Source organism: Aquarana catesbeiana, linkage group LG01 (genome assembly GCF_042186555.1).
Source record: "Aquarana catesbeiana isolate 2022-GZ linkage group LG01, ASM4218655v1, whole genome shotgun sequence".
Classification (NCBI taxonomy): domain Eukaryota; kingdom Metazoa; phylum Chordata; class Amphibia; order Anura; family Ranidae; genus Aquarana; species Aquarana catesbeiana.
In genome coordinates, this window is record NC_133324.1 from 41,858,444 (window position 1) to 41,872,509 (window position 14,066).

Below are 14,066 nucleotides of genomic sequence, written 5' to 3' on the forward strand. Positions count from 1 at the left end.
ATTTTTTTGCAATACAGCACTGCATCGCTTTAACTGACAATTGCGTGGTCTTCCGACGCTGTACCCAAACAAAATTGATGTCCTTTTTTTTTTTCCTTCAAATAGAACTTTCTTTTGGTAGTATTTGATCACCTCTGTGTTTTTTATTTTTTGCACTATAAACAAACAAGCGACAATTTAATTTTTTTTTTTTCCCTTTTTGCTATAATACATATATTAAATAAATAAAAACATTTATTCATTAGCTTAGGCTGATATATATTCTTCTACATACTTTTGGTAAAAAAAAATGCAATTGGCATATATTGATTGGTTTGTGCAAAAGTTATTGTGTCTACAAACTATGGGATAGATTTAGGGACTTTTTTTATTTTATTGTTTTTACTAGTAATGGTGGCAAGCTGCAATTTTTAGTGGGATTGCGACATTGCAGCGGACAAATCTGACAATGACACTTTTTGGGGACCAGTGACTTTATTACATTGATCAGTGCACAGATCGATGTATAAATGACACTGGCAGGGAAGGGGTTAACACTAGGGGGCGTTCAAGGGTTTAACTGTTTAACTGTGTTCCCTTAGCACAGGGGTCCTCAAACTTTTTAGACAGGGGGCCAGTTCACGGTCCCTCAGACTGTTGGGGGGCTGCACTATAGTTTAAAAAAAATATGAACTAATTCCTAAATTCCTATGCACACATCTTTTTTGTAGTGCAAAAGAATAAAAGAATGAATAATAAATAATAATATATATAGGGGATGGACAGGGGGACAGAGGGATGGACAGAGGGGTGGACAGGGGGACAGAGGGACAGTGGGGTGGACAGGGGGACAGAGGGATGGACAGGGGGACAGAGGGATGGACAGGGGGACAGAGGGGGGGACAGGGGGACAGAGGGGTGGACAGGGGGTGGACAGAGGGACAGAGGGGGGGACAGTGGGGTGGACAGGGGGGCAGTGGGGTGGACAGGGGGACAGTGGGGTGGACAGGGGGACAGTGGGATGGACAGAGGGATGGACAGGGGAACAGAGGGATGGACAGGGGGACAGAGGGATGGACAGGGGGACAGAGGGGTGGACAGGGGGACAGTGGGGTGGACAGGGGGACAGTGGGGTGGACAGGGGGACAGTGGGATGGACAAGGGGACAGTGGGGTGGACAGGGGGACAGTGGGGTGGACAGGGGGACAGTGGGGTGGACAGAGGGGTGGACAGGGGGACAGTGGGGTGGACAGGAGGACAGAGGGGTGGACAGGAGGACAGAGGGGTGGACAGGAGGACAGAGGGGTGGACAGGGGGACAGAGGGGTGGACAGGGGGACAGAGGGGTGGACAGAGGGGGGGGGGACAGAGGGGGGGGACAGGGGGACAGTGGGGTGGACAGGGGGACAGAGGAGTGGACAGGGGGACAGAGGGGTGGACAGAGGGGGGACAGAGGGACAGGGGGACAGAGGGGTGGACAGGGGGACAGAGGGGTGGACAGAGGGGGGACAGGGGGACAGTGGGGTGGACAGGGGGGGACAGGGGGACAGAGGGGTGGACAGAGGGGGGACAGGGGGACAGAGGGGGGACAGGGGGACAGTGGGGTGGACAGGGGGACAGTGGGGTGGACAGGGGGACAGAGGGGTGGACAGGGGGACAGAGGGGTGGACAGAGGGGGGACAGGGGGACAGTGGGGTGGACAGGGGGACAGAGGGGGGACAGGGGGACAGTGGGGTGGACAGGGGGACAGTGGGGTGGACAGGGGAACAGTGGGGTGGACAGGTGGACAGTGGGGTGGACAGAGGGGTGGACAGGGGGACAGAGGGGTGGACAGGGGGACAGTGGGGTGGACAGGTGGACAGTGGGGTGGACAGGTGGACAGTGGGGTGGACAGGGGGACAGTGGGGTGGACAGGGGGACAGAGGGGTGGACAGGGGGACAGAGGGGTGGACAGATGGACAGAGGGGTGGACAGAGGGGGGACAGTGGGGTGGACAGGGGGACAGAGGGGTGGACAGGGGGACAGAGGGGTGGACAGGGGGACAGTGGGGTGGACAGAGGGGGGACAGGGGGAAAGTGGGGTGGACAGGGGGACAGAGGGGGGACAGGGGGACAGAGGGGGGACAGGGGGACAGTGGGGTGGACAGGGGGACAGAGGGGTGGACAGGTGGACAGGGGGACAGAGGGGTGGACAGGTGGACAGTGGGGTGGACAGGGGGACAGTGGGGTGGACAGAGGGGGGACAGGGGGAAAGTGGGGTGGACAGGGGGACAGAGGGGGGACAGGGGGACAGAGGGGGGACAGGGGGACAGTGGGGTGGACAGGGGGACAGGGGGACAGAGGGGTGGACAGGTGGACAGTGGGGTGGACAGGGGGACAGTGGGGTGGACAGGGGGACAGAGGGGTGGACAGAGGGGTGGACAGGGGGACAGTGGGGTGGACAGGGGGGACAGGGGGACAGTGGGGTGGACAGGTGGGAGGTGGGGTGGACAGGGGGACAGAGGGGTGGACAGGGGGACAGAGGGGTGGACAGGGGAACAGTGGGGTGGACAGGTGGACAGTGGGGTGGACAGGGGGACAGAGGGGTGGACAGGGGGACAGAGGGGTGGACAGATGGACAGAGGGGTGGACAGAGGGGGGACAGTGGGGTGGACAGGGGGACAGAGGGGTGGACAGGGGGACAGGGGGACAGAGGGGTGGACAGGGGGACAGTGGGGTGGACAGAGGGGGGACAGGGGGAAAGTGGGGTGGACAGGGGGACAGAGGGGGGACAGGGGGACAGGGGGACAGTGGGGTGGACAGGTGGACAGAGGGGTGGACAGGTGGACAGTGGGGTGGACAGGGGGACAGTGGGGTGGACAGGGGGACAGAGGGGTGGACAGGGGGACAGAGGGGTGGACAGGGGTACAGAGGGGAGGACAGGGGAACAGTGGGGTGGACAGGTGGACAGTGGGGTGGACAGGGGGACAGTGGGGTGGACAGGGGGACAGAGGGGTGGACAGATGGACAGAGGGGTGGACAGAGAGGGGACAGTGGGGTGGACAGGGGGACAGAGGTGTGGACAGGGGGACAGAGGGGTGGACAGGGGGACAGTGGGGTGGACAGAGGGGGGACAGGGGGAAAGTGGGGTGGACAGGGGGACAGAGGGGGGACAGGGGGACAGAGGGGTGGACAGGGGGACAGAGGGGTGGACAGGTGGACAGGGGGACAGAGGGGTGGACAGGTGGACAGTGGGGTGGACAGGGGGACAGTGGGGTGGACAGGGGGACAGAGGGGTGGACAGAGGGGTGGACAGGGGGACAGTGGGGTGGACAGGGGGGACAGGGGGACAGTGGGGTGGACAGGGGGAGGTGGGGTGGACAGGTGGACAGTGGGGTGGACAGGGGGACAGTGGGGTGGACAGGGGGACAGAGGTGTGGACAGGGGGACAGTGGGGTGGACAGGGGGACAGTGGGGTGGACAGGGGGACAGAGGGGTGGACAGGGGGACAGTGGGGTGGACAGGGGGACAGAGGGGTGGACAGGGGGACAGTGGGGTGGACAGGGGGACAGTGGGGTGGACAGGGGGACAGAGGGGTGGACAGGGGGACAGTGGGGTGGACAGGGGGACAGAGGGGTGGACAGGGGGACAGTGGGGTGGACAGGGGGACAGAGGGGTGGACAGGGGGACAGTGGGGTGGACAGGTGGACAGTGGGGTGGACAGGGGGACAGTGGGGTGGACAGGGGGACAGTGGGGTGGACAGGTGGACAGTGGGGTGGACAGGGGGACAGTGGGGTGGACAGGGGGACAGTGGGGTGGACAGAGGGGTGGACAGGGGGACAGTGGGGTGGACAGGGGGACAGAGGGGTGGACAGGGGGACAGTGGGGTCCTCACCTGTTCGTAGGCTGTTGCTTGAAGCCTCCGCTCTCTGTCACTCTTCGCGCCTCCTGTCTCCGTGCGGCGTGCGGGACTGTGCTGGGAACTACACTTCCCAGCATGCAGCGCAGCACACGGAGCCCTCCATTACTGGTGTGGGGGAGGCGGCTTGAGCGGAGCGGATATGCTCCCTGCTGAAGCCGAGCCGACCTGGCCCCGGCCCAAGCCTGGATTGTCAGGAATCCAGCCCTGGGCCGGGTAAATGTCCTCGGCGGGCCGCATGTGGCCCGCGGGCCGTAGTTTGAGGACCCCTGCCTTAGCATGTTCTAACTGTAGGGGGATGGGCTCACTGGGACATGACAGAGATCACTTTCCCCAATCACTGGGAACAGAAGATCTATGACATGTCCCCTGTCAGAACTGGCATCCACCTCGTTTACAAAGGCAGATCCCCATTCTGCCTCTGTACTAGATGATTGCGGATCGTCGGCTGACTTCGAGTCCTGTTGACCTACGGGCACGCTCCCGCTGCATGCAGCAGGAGCAAAAGCATGAAGCCCGCAACTATGCCTGCGAGAGCCGCCGTACAGGTACAGCGATGCACACAGGACAGCCGACCTTCCACCATATAATGACGATGGCTGGTCGGCAAGTGGTTAAACAATAAAACCTAGAAGCTGATTGGTTTCTCTGCGGAGCTGCACCTAATACTGTTTTTGAAAGTACCCCCCCCAGTGTATATTTTGAGATTACAAAGAAATTCATTATGCATGGATTCCATAGACTTTACATCATGGGGTGTACCAACATTCTTGGTATATTGTGTAAAAATAAAAAAAAAATGGGACTTTACAGGTACAAAGACTGATGTATGTTAATGTTCTATATTATATGATACCTCCATGTATACCCTATTATTCAAAAACAATGACCATTGCTAATCTGTACAATACTTTCTTACCTCAATATATAATATCACTGCATGGATCAATGAAGGGAATACAATAAATTCGCAACATGTTTTATGAACCAAGAATCTACTTCTTGGTGAGAGCACAGTATTTGTACAATCATACAATACATTAATAGAAAAAAAAACATGAAGATGAAAAACCTTAATTTAATATGATGGAAAAGTTTACATGTATAACCTTGTAATAAGCCACAGCCAATATAATAAAATCATTAACACCACTCCTCTATGCAAAATTCCAACTGTCTGCAAGGGGGCTACGGGAGATAGATGAGATAGTCCACTGCACTCCACATTAAATCTGTGGGTATAATAATAATGATAAATTGAATCTGTTAAGAACAAGATTATCTAGTAACTTAAAGTTATAGCGAACTTCCCAAAGATATCTACCTAAATGAAAGAAAGGGGTAAATCCTCAGTTACAATATATTCTCTAGCCCAGGGGTCTTCAAACTACGGCCCTCCAGTTGTTCAGGAACTACAATTCCCATCATGCCTACTCATGTCTGTGAATGTCAGAGTTTTACAATGCCTCATGGGATGTTTAGTTCCACAACAGCTGGAGAGTAGGGATGAGCTGAACACCCCCCCTGTTCGGTTCGCACCAGAACATGCGAACAGGTAAAAAGTTTGTTCGAACACGTTAAAGTCTATGGGACACGAACATGAATAATCAAAAGTGCTAATTTTAAAGGCTTATATGCAAGTTATTATCATAAAAAGTGTTTGGGGACCCGGGTCCTGCCCCAGGGGACATGGATCAATGCAAAAAAAGGTTTAAAAACGGCCGTTTTTTCAGGAGCAGTGATTTTAATAATGCTTAAAGTCAAACAATAAAAGTGTAATATCCCTTTAAATTTCATAGCTGGGAGGTGTCTATAGTATGCCTGTAAAGGGGCACATGTTTCCCGTGTTTAGAACAGTCTGACAGCAAAATGACATTTCAAAGGAAAAAAAGTCATTTAAAACTACTCGTGGCTATTGCATTGCCGGTCCGACAATACACATAAAAGTTCATTGATAAAAACGGCATGGGAATTCCCCGCAGGGGAACCCCGAACCAAAATTAAAAAAAAAAATGATGTGGGGGTCCCCCTAAATTCTATACCAGGCCCTTCAGGTCTGGTATGGATATTAAGGGGAACCCCGGCCAAAATTTTTTTTAAAAAAATGACGTGGGGGTCCCCCTAAATTCCATACCAGACCCTTCAGGTCTGGTATGGATTTTAAGGGGAACCCCACGCCAAAATAAAAAAAAAGGGGTGGGGCCACCCGGTGACCCCGCCCCCTCTGACGCACGGTGACTTGACGGGACTTCCCTGTGACATCACGGGGAATGCCACAGGGAAGTTCCGTCATGTCCCGTGCGTCAGAGGGGGCGGGGTCACCGGGTGGCCCCGCCCCGCATTATTTAAGAACAGTCAGAAGAGGAGACGCATCACACAGTAGGAGCCTCCCACCATGCCAGCATGGGTGCGGAGCGGCCCGGAGAAGAAGATGAAGAAGAGAAGAAGAGAAGAAGAGAAGAAGATGAAGAGAAGAGCGGGAGCCTCCCCCTATGCCATGGGTGCGGAGCGGCCCGAGGAGAAGAAGATAGAAGACGCCGCAGAAGAGATGCTGGACGAGAACACCAGAGAAAGAACCAGAAGAGCCAGAAGAACCGGAAGAAGAAGAAGAAGAAGATGAAGGAAGATAGAAGAAAGAAGAAGCATTTAAATAAAGGAATTGTCAAAAACTGTCTCTTGTCATTTTTAACATTTTTAACAGTTTTTTAGTGAAATGGTAGGGGTACTTTTGTACCCCCTTACCATTTCACACGGGGGGGCGGGATCTGGGGGTCCCCTTGTTAAAGGGGGCTTCCAGATTCTGATAAGCCCCCCGCCCGCAGACCCCCACAACCACCGACCAGGGTTGTGGGGATGAGGCCCTTGTCCTCATCAACATGGGGACAAGGTGTTTTGGGGGGCTACCTCAAAGCACCCTCCCAATGTTGAGGGCATGTGGCCTGGTACGGTTCAGGAGGAGGGGCGCTCTCTTGTCCCCCTCTTTTCCTGCAGCCTGCCAGGTTGCGTGCTCAGATAAGGTTCTGGTATGGATTTTTGGGGGGACCCCACACCGTTTTTTTTTATTTTGGCGCAGGGTTCCCCTTAAAATCCATACCAGACCTGAAGGGTCTGGTGGTATGGAATTTAGGGGGACCCCCACGTCATTTTTTTAAAAAATTTTGGTTCGAGGTTCCCCTGTGGGGAATTCCCATGCCGTTTTTATCAATTAACTTTTATGTGTATTGTCGGACCGGCAATGCAATAGCCGCGAGTAGTTTTAAATGACTTTTTTTCCTTTGAAATGTCATTTTGCTGTCAGACTGTTCTAAACATGGGAAACATGCGCCCCTTTACAGGCATACTATAGACACCCCCAGCTACGAAATTTAAAGGAATATTACACTTTTATTGTTTGACTTTAAGCATTATTAAAATCACTGCTCCTGAAAAAACGGCCGTTTTTAAAACTTTTTTTTGCATTGATCCATGTCCCCTGGGGCAGGACCCAGGTCCTCAAACACATTTTATGACAATAACTTGCATATAAGCCTTTAAAATTAGCACTTTTGATTTCTCCCATAGACTTTTAAAGGGTGTTCCGCGGCATTCAAATTTGCCGCGAACACCCCAAATTGTTCGCTGTTCGGCGAACTTGTGAACAGCCGATGTTCGAGTCGAACATGAGTTCGACTCAAACTCGAAGCTCATCCCTACTGGAGAGCTGTAGTTTGAAGATTCCTGTGCTAACCGCTTCCCGCCCGCCGTACTCCAAATGACGTCCTCAGCTTTGAGCAGGGATATATGCATGATGCCTGTAGCTACAGACATCATTCAAATATCGTCTTTTAGAGCCGGCGATTCTGTGCACCATAGGAATGATCATAGCAGCTGTTCCACTGCTTGATCATTCTTACGGGAGGTGAGAGGGGATATCCCCCCCCCTCCCGCCACCCTCTGTTGCTTCTACTGACTCACCGCTACGATCGGTGAGTCGGACATGATCCGCTGGCCCCGGATGTTCATCATAGAGATTTCCGGTGGACCAGATGTTATGACGTCACGCCCGGCCTCTGCATTCAAACGAATGGTGCTGATTCAGCTGGGAAGCCAGGATCGTTTATTTATTTTTTTTTATTTCAGGCTTCCAAGCCTAGAGGTGAGATGTGGGGTCTTATTGACCCCATATCTCACTGTAAAGAGGACCTGTTATGCCATATTCCTGTTACAAGGGATGTTTACATTCCTTGTAATAGGAATAAAAGTGATGAAAAAAAAAAATTGGGGGGGGGGAGTGTCAAGCTAAAATAAATAAAGTAAAATTAACAATATTTTTATTTTTTTTTTTTAAAGTGCCCCTGTCCCCATGAGATCGCACGCAGAAGCAAACGCATACATAAGTCAAGCCCAAATATGAAAACGGAGTTAAAACCACACATGTGAGGTATCGCTGTGAACTTTAGAGTGAGAGCAATAATTTTGGTCCAGACCTCCTCTGTAACTCAAAACAAGTAATCAGTAAAATTTTTTAAAGCGTCGCCCATGGGGGTTTTTAAGTAGCGAAGTTTGGCACCATTCCACGAGCGTGTGCAATTTTGAAGCATGACATGTTAGGTATCTATTTACTCGGCGTAACTTCATCTTTCACATTATGCAAAAACATTGGGCTAACTTTACTGTTTTGTTTTTTTAAAGCACAAAACTGTTTGTTTTCCAAAAAAGCGCATTCGAAAAATTGCTGCGCAAATACCGTGTGAGATAAAAAGTTGCAATGACTGCCATTGTATTCTCTAGGGTCTCTGCTAAAAAAACATATATAATGTTTGGGGGTTCTATGTAATTTTCTAGCAAAAACATGATGATTTTTACATGTAGGAGAGAAATGCCAGAATTGGCCTGCTAGGCAAGTGGCTAGAGACTGCATTATTCAGTTTTAAATTTTTCATCATTCTCACCTTACTCCTGCCAAGTTGTATAAAATTGGGTTTTCCCCCTCCACAGAATGTTTTAGAGGATGTGGCCAAACTGCTGACTTCATACATTGAGACCCGCAAGAGAGCTATAACATTCCAACAATTTGGGGCAGGTGGATAACCAGCCCTCTAACTCTTATTTAGGGGTCAACCTGTTCCCCCATCCATGAGTCTTCTCAACACATCAGAGTCCACCCATCACAAAGCCCCCCAATTCACAGAGCTCCCCATCACACATTTCCCCCAGCACACAGTTCCTCCTAATCACACAGTCCCCTCTTCACATCAAAGCCCTCCAGCAGTGTGGTAGAAGGCGGGAAGTGGAGCAGGTCTGTAGGAGACATTTTTGCGGGAAGGCTGGCTGCCAACATCACAGGAAATAACAACTCCATACCTACTGCCCTAGAGCATTATTGGTTGTTATGGTGCAATAAAAATAACTGTTTTACTCTATATAATCAACAAGGAGTACCAAACTCAGTACTGAAAAACACCAGTAAATGTTAATGTAAGACTCTGCAAGTAAAAACGAACTAACCTACACAAAACTGTCATGGTACAGAAAGTCCCAGAATGTCCATGCTGAGCAGGTGGATTATGGGATGTGTAGTTTCATCATCATTAGGTGGAACTGCTCTCTGTAGAGTAAAAAAATGACAGCTCCCTGCAACTGTGGAGGAGCTGAAGAGAAAACTTTTACAAAACTGCCTGGGAAGATCCAGGGCACTTGGCACCAGACCAGGAAAGGAATGTTGGGACAGAGTTCTGAGTCTGTTAACAGCTGTCTGCCAGCCTATTCCCTAGACACAGAGTGGAATCGCTAGTCTATTCTCAGCTGTTCCAGAAACACAGAGCAGAGTTGCCAGTTCAACCTCAGCTGTACCAGAGACATGGGAACCACCAGTCTATCCCCAGCATTCAAGGAACACAGAGCAGGATCACCAGCCCATTCTTGGTGTCCCATAGACACAGAACTAGATCTCCAGTCTGCCCCAGCTGTTCCAGAAGGGCCAAGTGGGTTCTCCGGAATCATCACATTAGTGTATGAGGGGCCCCTCCACTGTCTGTATCTACAACTGAGTTTGGTAAGAGGGTTGTTTACCCCCATCCTTGTACTGTATAGCAGACACTGACACTTCAGTTCATTATTGCCTTACCTACAACACTTTAGGTGTCATCCATCAAATCCAGATCATTCTCAAAGCTATTGTCTTAACACCCCGAGGCTGCACTTCTTCCTACAATACTACTCCTTTACTAATTTCCCCTTCCTTCCCAAACATATTGTAGATCTGTGACTGATTAGAGTTCTTCTTTGAGTTAAACCCCTCCAGTTACCTCTTCTACAATTACTGTCTTTAAACAGGTAAGGATCATTGAGATCATTGTCAAAAACTAAATTATTTTCTTCCTCTTTTCCTGGGAATCTGTATATATATATATATCCATAATTAACATAAATATTAAAAATATATATATATAAACATAATTTTTAGCTTTCTGCTATAAAACATTACCAATACAAAAATGAAAAAAATTAAATGTCTTCTTAAATTTAGACCAATATGTATTCTGCTAAATATTTTTGATAAAGAAATCCCAATAAGCATATAGTGATTGGTTTGTGCTTACATAATAGCATCTAAAACAATAGTATATACACTGCAATTTTTTTAAAACTTGTAATACTAGTAATGTTGATGATTAGCAACTTATTGCAGGACTATGATAGTATGGTGGGCAGTCAGACACTAATGCCCCGTACACACGGTCGGACTCTTCAGCTACAAAAGTCCGACAGCCCGTCCAACAGACTTTCAACAGACTTTCAATGGACTTTTGGCGGACTTTCAATGGACTTTCTAACGACTGGACTTGCCTGCACACGATCACACCAAAGTCCGATGGATTCGAACGTGATGACATACACCGGACTAAAATAAGGAAGTTGATAGCCAGTAGCCAATAGCTGCCCTAGCGTCGGTTTTTGTCCATCGGACTAGCATACAGACGAGCGGATTTCTGGGTCCGGCAGAGTTACGACGTAAAGATTTGAAGCATGTTCCAAATCTAAAGTCCGTCAGATTTGCGGCTGGAAAAGTCAGCTGAAAGTCCAGGGAAGCCCACACACGATCGGATTGTCCGACGGACTTGGTCCGTCGGCGTCCGTCGGACTTTTGTAGCCGAAAAGTCCAACCGTGTGTACGCGGCATTACTGACACTTTGTGGGAACCAGTAATACTAATACAGTAATCAGTGCTAAAGATTTACACCAACACTGTACTAATGACACCAGCTGGGAAGGGATTAACATATAGGGCGATCATATGATTAAATGTGTGCCTAACAGAGCCTGGTACATTCACTGTGAGATACTTTTACTAAAGGATGTGCCGGTTTTTATTCCCTGCTTTGCTGAGAAACAAAAACTGGCACATCCCCGATGACAGGACAGAGCTCTGTATTGCTTACAGTCAGAGAGCTCTGTCCTGTCATCTTCTTCGCCGATCAGCAGGTGTCAAATGTCATCCATTGGCCGGGACCCACTGATCGGCTTGTGCTGTGACTAATGACAGAATAGCCGGCGTGGTTGTCATGTGCTCGCACGGCCCATACCCGGAAGTGCTGGATTATGTATCTAATAACATGATCCAGTGCAGGAGAGCCACTGTGCCACCATACCCCTACGTGAGGTGGTCGGCAAGCGGTTAAGTCTGATCTGAGTGGTTGGTGGTAAAATAACTACAGATTCAACTCAAGTTGGTGTCTTCTAACTCATTGTCAGGAGTGTGGCAGAGTGGTTAAATTGATAATATGAATAGTCCATACACCAGATTAGTCTCAGGGGGCTATTTCACTCAGTAGCTCCTTCAGGAGTGTGCTGCATATGTACAAATTACATCCTGTAAAATACTGTTTAATTAATTAGAATAAAAATTAATCTGTGTTATATGTATTACTCTTGGCAGACAGTGAGAACTGTATGAATTGTCCAGAGGAAGAATGGCCCAATGAGAAGAAAGATCAGTGTATTCAAAAACACCTTGAATTCCTTTCCTACACTGATGGCATTTCTAAAGTATTCCTAACAGTTTCTGCTGTACTCTGCATTGTGACTGTTTTAATAAAGTGGATTTTTGTTTCCTATCTGAACACCCCGATCGTCAAAGCTAATAACAGAAATCTGAGTTTTGTTCTCCTTGTCTCCATTTTGTTGAGCTTCCTCTGTGTGTTCTTGTTCCTTGGTCAACCACTGGATATAACCTGTATATTGCGTGTCATGACATTTGGAGTCATCTTCTCCATAGCTGTTTCCTCTCTTCTTGCTAAAACAATCATGGTTTATATCGCGTTCAAAGCCACCAAACCTGGCAGCTACTGGAGGAAGTGGCTTGGAAGCAAACTGGCCAATTTTATAGTATCAGTATGTTCATCCATTCAAGTAATAATATGTATTAATTGGTTGTCCTCTTCTCACCCTTTTAAGGAAATGGACACTCACTCTTATCAGGACAAGATCATTATTCAGTGTAATGAAGGGTCCGTTATCGGGTTCTACTCTGTGTTGGGTTATATGGGGTTTCTGGCAGCTGTGAGTTTTGTTCTGGCTTTCATGGTGAGGACATTACCGGACAGTTTTAATGAGGCCAAATACATCACCTTCAGCATGCTGGTTTTCTGCAGTGTCTGGATTTCCATGATCCCGGCCTATCTGAGCACTAAAGGGAAATACATGGTGGCTGTGGAGATATTTGCCATATTGGCCTCAAGTGCTGGACTTCTAAGCTGTATATTTTTTCCAAAATGTTTCATTATCTTATTTAAACCTGAATTGAATACACAATTATGTTTACTTGATAGCAAAAATGGACATGAATAACTACTCTTAGGAATTTGTTTATAAATGTTTTCACACAAGATTCAAATAGCTTTCACCCAAGTTTAATGAATTTCAAATGTTGTTAATCCTCTGTCAAAGTTGTGTAAATCTCGTGCAATTTTTTGTTTTTAAAGGTAGATGGAGATGAAGCCTGGGGCTGGAAGTGGGTGATGGTTTTCAAATTAATGTCATTGTTATGTTGGTGTATTCCCTGTAGGGCATTTGATTAGTAAGTAGGCAGCTTCTGCAAGTCAAGCATATCCAAAATGAAATTTTTTTTTCAAGGTTAATTAGGTACTGATGAATTAATATGTGTGTGTTCTCGCTGCAAATAACTTAATTAATTAGTTATGTCCGAGTCACCAGACTGTCAACCCTATATTTTGCTAAGTTTTGGTGAAGGGGCTGATGTTGGACTCCTAAAATGTGTTGGCTGTTTTACCCATTTAATTTTTGAATTAAACCTCATATCAGACATAAACTATTTAGTGTGGCACTTCAATATTCAGATTAGGATTTTAGAACAAACCCCCCAGTAACCTTTTTGTCAAAGTTCTCCTCCCCTTACAAAACCTGCCTCTGAAATTTGCCCATACTAAACCCAAAGTGTCTTTTCGTAAAACATTTGATTTTTGAATGTTCAGTCAATGTTCTAGTAGTAAATGGAGTCAAATAAATGTTTTACTGTAGCAATAAAAAAAAATCAAAGGAAAAGGATGGACATATTTTCTCCAAACAAATACAATTCTAATAATGATTGTGGTTTCCATTTTCATAAGCAAATGTTAAAAGCAAATTAAATGTTGAAGTATTTTTGAGTGACATTTGTCAAGTTTCTGATGGCAGTATCGAATGATACAACAAGAATTTTTCTGCAAATGTTCATATAGAAATCTATTTCTGTATAGCCAGCTTATGAACCAACAATGTAAAAGGAGCCAAGAGCTTCACTTGCTGGCTGGAACTTTAGGTGTGGGGAAAAATATTCTAAAAAAAAAAAGCATAAATAAAGTTAACAAATCAATATAAAACATTATACATTTCCATCCATACATTTAACAGGCAAATCAATAGAAAGCTAAAGACATCCCTAGACTTGTCAAGTGGAAATGATCTTGTTTAGGGCTCTTCTAAACTAATTTTAATTATAATAAAATGATTCTCAAGTTTTTTAGAGATATAAATCACATTTAAGTGAACCTGTGTTTTTCCCCAGAAGAGTAAATAGTTATCTTAACTGCCCACTCCCGGCTTGATCATATTCACATTCTCCTTGCTTGCCACCTTTCCTTTTACTACTAAAAGTGAACACTAATACCTTATACTTCCAGGTATGGGGGCATGTGGTTTACTCCCCTTCC

The 14,066-nt window shown here is 47.8% G+C and overlaps 1 protein-coding gene across 1 annotated transcript in view; it reads left to right on the top strand.

Annotated features, from left to right (window-relative positions):
* LOC141141162 (vomeronasal type-2 receptor 26-like) overlaps positions 1-12,705 on the top strand; it is a 164,816-nt gene extending 152,111 nt beyond the window's left edge. Inside the window, exon 6 of the mRNA XM_073628884.1 lies at positions 11,795-12,705. Coding sequence (XP_073484985.1) covers positions 11,795-12,705 — 911 coding nt within the window. The remainder of the gene's footprint in view (positions 1-11,794) is intronic.
* Positions 12,706-14,066: the final 1,361 nt, after the last annotated feature.